The sequence below is a fragment of the Buceros rhinoceros genome, unplaced genomic scaffold (genome assembly GCF_000710305.1).
Source record: "Buceros rhinoceros silvestris isolate BGI_N320 unplaced genomic scaffold, ASM71030v1 scaffold28907, whole genome shotgun sequence".
In the NCBI taxonomy this organism is placed as follows: Eukaryota; Metazoa; Chordata; class Aves; order Bucerotiformes; family Bucerotidae; genus Buceros; species Buceros rhinoceros.
In genome coordinates, this window is record NW_010422026.1 from 3973 (window position 1) to 10198 (window position 6226).

The 6226-nt window shown below is 46.9% G+C and overlaps 1 protein-coding gene across 1 annotated transcript in view; it reads right to left on the reverse strand.

Annotated features, from left to right (window-relative positions):
- Positions 1 to 1433, reverse strand: part of LOC104496747 (potassium voltage-gated channel subfamily C member 1-like) — a 1994-nt gene extending 561 nt beyond the window's left edge. Inside the window, exons 1-2 of the mRNA XM_010139910.1 lie at positions 942 to 1433; positions 1 to 333 (exon numbers count right to left, since the gene is read on the reverse strand). Of these exons, the coding sequence (XP_010138212.1) occupies positions 1 to 333; positions 942 to 1433 (825 nt within the window). The remainder of the gene's footprint in view (positions 334 to 941) is intronic.
- Positions 1434 to 6226: the final 4793 nt, after the last annotated feature.

The window sequence follows — 6226 nt, forward strand, 5'->3', positions numbered from 1 at the left end:
CATCCTCCGAATCTGCCCAGCCACAAAGAGTTCAATATAAACTGGGAAGAGGGAGAGGAAGTCAACCACGTTCAGGGGATTTTTGAAAAACAACTTCTTGTCTGGGCAGAAACAAAATCGCACAGAGAACTCAAAAGTAAACCAGAGGACACAGAAAAGCTCCAGATGAAGCAAGTAGGCAGCCTGGTGGTAATAGGGTTCATGGTTGTTGTGGGTGATCTCAGAATAGCCAGAGTTGAAGTTAGCAGTAAAGAACTCAAATTGTGCCTTGGTCTCCTCACAGAATATGATGACAATTCCAACGATGAACAGCAGAGAAACAAAAGCCAAACACTGCAGAGGAAGGAAAGAACACACATGCAATTAGTTCAACAAACACGTACTGCATAACCCCACTGCTCCCCGCAACCCCAGCATCCCCTCCACAGGCACAGTACAATCCTAATCTTTCTCAAATCACTGTTGTTTTGCTCACAGGGAGTGCATTTTCTCCTTCCGGATACGAAAAATAATAGAGAAGATTGGAGTCAAAGAAAAAAGCCCCTGTACTCCTATATTGAAGTTTGTAAGGAAGGGGAAATGTCCGTCAGCTGTGGTAATGTGGACAGACTGACACTGAGGGCCTCTTCAGCACTCAGTGTTGGCTCCAGAAATGCCAGCAGCTCAGAAAACATCCTCTGCAGTCTCTGACTTGTGTTTGTTCCTTTACATGCCTGACATTTTAAAGAGGCACAGGGCATGCATTTTGTACAGAGAACAGGAATAAGAGGAGTAGAGAAGAAGGTGGCGTCTGTTAATGAGAAGAGAGAATTTTATTTTCTTTTTTAATGTGGGACTCAAAGAATACTTATCAAAGCTATGAACCCATTATCATTTTTCGTGGACCCATTCCAGTAATCCCAAAGGGCACAGGCTGTGTCCATCTCCACATACAGTATTACCTTAGCACTGAAAGAAGAAAAGGGTTTTTCAAACGTAGACCAAATCTTTGACTGCCACCTGGTTCGCCAGCTGGTATCCCTTCTTTCTGTCTGGACTATGAGGCACTGGTCATCGGCTGGTTCGTTTTCATCCCAGTTGTTAAACTCCTCTGGCTGCACCTCTTTGTTATTCAGCTTCAGCCAGCAGCAAGAGGGTAGCTGTGTCTCATTTATTTCCCAGAAAGCCAGTTCTTCTTCTAAGACTGACCTACAGAACTCAATGGGGCAGTGGAAATGTTTGGTCCTATAATAGTTCAACACATAGCTGAAGATCTCAGCACTCCTATCAAAAAAGAACTCTTTGGTGGCAGGATCATAGTCGTAGATGCTTGGGGCATGGGGATCTGTTAGGCTGCACAGCTTTGTCCCTGGGAAGGTCCGGAGGGTGCTGCTGTATGTCTCATATCTGACTCCCCCAATATTCAGGATTATTTTTTCCTTGGCACCTTCCATCTGAGAGGGAGGAGGGAGGTGCAAGTCCTCTCAGGCTCTTTTTTAATCTTCTGTCAAAAAGAGAACAACACAAATTAAAAGAAGTAAAGCAACTTTCAGAGCTGGGATGTTTTCCAGGGTACCTCATCCCAGTGCTTTTAAGGCTCATTTTGTACCTGCAACTTGCATCTCCTATAAAGAGGAAGGCACTTCTTCTGCCATTCCTCATCACGTTCAGTGCCTGTTTCTAGACTCTACTCCATGGCCATATTGTCTGATCACTTTTCAGGAGATGCAGCAAACATGACAAACATCTGGTTTCCATTGCTCTCCCTCTCAGCTTCCCACCATGACAAGGGAATGCACAGTCCAGAGTCTGTTTCGCCACGTTTGTTCATGTAACGTAGATAATCACTGGAATAAACTAATTCAAGGTAAAGTTCTTATTTCTGAGACATTCCTTACACTATCTCTCCCCTTGTCCAGTTCTTCCGTCTCTGCCCCAAATTCCTTTCTTCACAAGCAGTTTTTTGCAGAGACCTCCATGTGCCAAAGAGGCAAAACAATCATCAACAGCTTATTCTCCAAAAAAGTCCTTAAACATCCTGTTCTGTGTTGAGCCTGGCATAACAAGTTTCATAGGAGACCCTGCTGCCTGGGGGGAATGTTTAGGTTGTCTGAGTTACGCATCTTCCTTGGTTTTTCCCTGCACAGAGTTTCACTGAGCCAAATCCCCCTTCCCTCTGCAGGAAGCTGCTCCTTGCCTGGAATCCATATGCAGGATTCCTGGACTAGATAGAAATGCAGAACAACTTACTGCCTTCTCCTCCAGGGCTGGTTGACATCTCAGAACAGCACCAGAACCTGCTGCCAAGGCCTCTCACCCTAGAAAGTATGTTCAGCTGCTTATTTCCTGTAATACAATCCCCTGCGTTGCTCTTAAAAACCCAACACACCTGGGAGAAACTCAAGCCCTGCTCTGTGAAAATTATGCTAGGAAGGGAGGGAATGAAGAATCTCTCTATCCTCAGGAGCAGGTAGGAGAGGTGCAGAATAGGGCAGGATGGTCTTCAGCAAGTGAGTAGGTTGTCTTTCACCCACACATAGCCACTTGTGATTGTCTGTACCCCTCCATTTCACCTCCTTCATTCCTACACATTTCCATCCAACCTTCTCTCGTGCCCAGCACTTCTCATTCTGGCCCTTCTCTTCTCATACAAGAGCAAGCCTGTCTATCTTTCCTACTCAGAGATGGCTGCTCAGTGTGCTGAGACGATGCACGCAGAAACCCCAGTTGTCCCGCCTCCATTTTTTTTTTTTTTTTTTTTTTTTTTTTTTTCTTTTTTTTCTTTTCAGAAAGGGCATAGGAGTCCCAGGTCACTTCTGCAACAGACCTTTCCATCCAGGATCAGCCGGCAAACAAGCCCTGCACTGGGGAGACTCTCAGAAGCAAAGATCAGCACAGCACCTCATTCAGCTTTTTCAGCAAAGGCTCAAAGCTGCATCTTGGTCACACATTCATGGCTCAAAAGAATTACTGTCCATCTGCTGTCCTTGCCACTCCAAACATACATGAGACTGGATGCAGCTTCACTCTAAAACTCCTCTAACTTCAACGAGAGCAGCATTGAGCATAAGGACTAAAAGTGCGCAGGCATTGCTTAGTACTTGCTGCACAGGAATCCACACGGTGTGATTCTAAGCAGGTTAAATCACTTCAGCACTCAGCAAATCCAGAGTTACCTTATTGGCCTCTGTTGCCTAGCTCTCTGGTGTGCAGCGATTTTTTGAGATCCCAGCTAGACTTGCCTTTATCTGCTTAGAATGCCAGATACCTCTTGCTGAAACATAAGAGTTCCCATGTGAGAAATGAGCCAACAAGTGCCATTTCATATTCTTACCTTGGTGCTGCTGCAGCAATTCTGCAACCTGAAGAACGGCGAAGAGACTGGGAAGGACAGAGACAATTTCAGTGAAAACAGGATGTTCCGTGGCTACTCTCCAAAGCTCAAGTCTCATAGATGCCAGAAAACAAGACCAGCCAATAGCGCTGAACAGATGCAGAGGCCCCTCTCCCTTGTCCTCTGCCCTATCAGCAGCCTCTCTCCCCACTCCAGGGAATAACGCGCAAACAAGAAGGCAACAACTGCCAGGCCTGATACGCTCTGGCAACTCTGACACCCACTGCTCGACCAACACTCTCACAGGGCCGCGGTGTTTGGGAAACATGCACAGCTCCGATGTCTCAGGACCAATTAGGGATTAAACTACCAAGCCACAGAAACGCAGACAGAGCATAGCTCTGTGAGGAGGAAAATGAGGGATGTTGTTCTTGTATCTAAAAGGAATTGATAAGGCTAAGACAAACAAGGGGTATACTGTTCTGGTATGTCAAAGAAACTGATAAAGTAAAAGGGAGGCAGTCTTGCAAGACAAGAAGAGAAACCAGAAGGCAATTAAAAGTGAGAAGAAACCAGATAACGGGCCATAAAACCTTGAATGTGTCAAACTGGGGTTGACTAGGATGGATGGGCCTTGGGAAGCAACACTGCGCTTGCTTAATAGCCTGTTGAATATTACTTTCTCCTCCTAGGGGAGGCATAAGTCCGAGTTAATGAGACATGCGATGCATGAAGTTGTATGATCCAATGTTACCTGTAACATGTAATAGGCGTGTCGGGTAAGTCTGTAAATCTTGGAGTACCCAGCCGATGGGGAAACAAGGGAGGGATCTTTCGGCTGGGAATAGGGTATGAAAACTCATGTATTTTTCTATCACATTGTGCCTACTAACCTAGACACCCGATCTTTCAAGAACGTAATAAAACTAAGTGCTTCACTGAGGAGTCTGGCCTGAGTCTCTGTGGCGAGACTTTGTTCGTTTCCAACAGCTCTTTCTTGGCTGTGCCTTATTCGAGTTTGAGTTAAAAAAATAATGTGGAAAACAAGAGCAGCAAACAAATAAACAAATGACATGAGCTCCCATCTTCTTGTCACACTCTCTCCTTTTTTGGTTTAAAAGGCTTTTTTTTTTTTTTCCTCATTTCTGGATGACCCAAGGCTTACTCTTTTGCATCCACTGAGTTTAAATGCATTTTCTGGCATTGATTACTCCAGGAAGAAGGCTGGCACACGGTTGTGAACCCCAGTCAAGACAGGCATGCTGTGTGTGAAATTTCCTTTCAGCTGGTATTTCAAGGCCGTTTCTAGGTATCACCTCTGCTTACTTCAAACTCTCTGGGAAGAAAGTAGGAAAAGGAATTTCCTTATCCCCAGCAAAATAAGACTATTCAGGAAGGCTCTGGGGGCTTCCTCTTCAGTTACACAAACGAGAACCAGGTTCATGTCTCTTTAGAGGAAGCATTACCACAGTTCACTCCTTGATTTTTCATTTTAATCCACTACCTACATTACCCTGAGTGAAATCTCTTGTCTTTTGAAAAATAGGTTTTCCATTTAAGCCTTTTATCTCCTCATTGGCACTTCATCTGCAGGTGCGAGTAACCTCACTCGCTCTCACCAACACCTGCCAACACCACTGAAACTGGAATGGCAAAATGCTGCCGCTCTTGCATGGGACATTCTGGGCAGCAAGTCATCTTCACCCATTACCTCCCAGTTCTGTACTGACCAACCTTGTAGCCAGACATCACAAGAGGAGCAGCAGCACAAGCATAATTCCTGTTAGATCCAGACTCCGAAAGCACATGAAGCATGTGAGATCTATGCTGGTTCAGCCCTTGCTCCCTTCCATCTCTGTAACAGGCACCAAACTCTTCACATCTTTCTCCCTCTCCAGAAGAAGAATGAAAAATGCTCCTTTACATTTAATTTCTGATGTGTCTCTGAGGTTCTGGAAGCAGGTGATCTGATCCTTTGATGCATCCTATATGCATCCTATCTGCCTCAGAGCACAGCAGTATTTGCCTTTTACAACCTTTGCACTGCCGTTGATTTCTGAAAGCCAGAAATAATCTGGCAAGCAAAGTGACACATGGTGTTCCTATGCTCTGAATAAGGCCCTTTGATTGCAGTAAACAGCTTGTCCTTTCAGACCATTTTTTAAGCAGATGAAAAGTGCAACTCCATTTCCAGAGAACAGGGGCCTTTTCCAAGTTTTCTCCCTGCCTCGTATCTTCCCAGAACTCACTTTCACCGCAGGAGCTGCTGCGGCAGTTTGGCAATGAATGTCAAATCCGTTCCCTCAGCCTGACGCTTCTTTTGAGCAATGAAACTGCTCTTTCCATTTGGCCTGCCCTGGCTGACACCAAAGAACAAGGCAGACTTTTCTGAGGAGAGGCAAGGAGCGGGGACTGGAGCTGTAATGAACCGAGCCGTTTTTCAAAGATGGCATTTTAACGGAACTCTTGCCGCACTTCTTTCCCATATTCTTTGATATTTATAATAACTATTTCGTGCGGGGCAGAAGCCCTCTTAAGTTTCTCCTGTTCGCTCACACTCGGGTGCAGAAACCCAGGCCAGCCCGTGGGTGCTGGGGAGAGCCGCGGGGCCTGCAGGCGCAGCCCTCCGCTCCGCACCAGCCCGAGCGGCCGCGGAGCGCTCCCGTCCACCTCCCATCCCGTGCTTCAGTTCTGCCTCTGCCCTGACGACCGGCACAAGCGCGGCCCTGGCACTGTGCAAACGCATCACGTGGGTGCTGGGGAGAGCCGCGGGGCCTGCAGGCGCAGCCCTCCGCTCCGCACCAGCCCGAGCGGCCGCGGAGCGCTCCCGTCCACCTCCCATCCCGTGCTTCAGTTCTGCCTCTGCCCTGACGACCGGCACAAGCGCGGCCCTGGCACTGTGCAAACGCATCA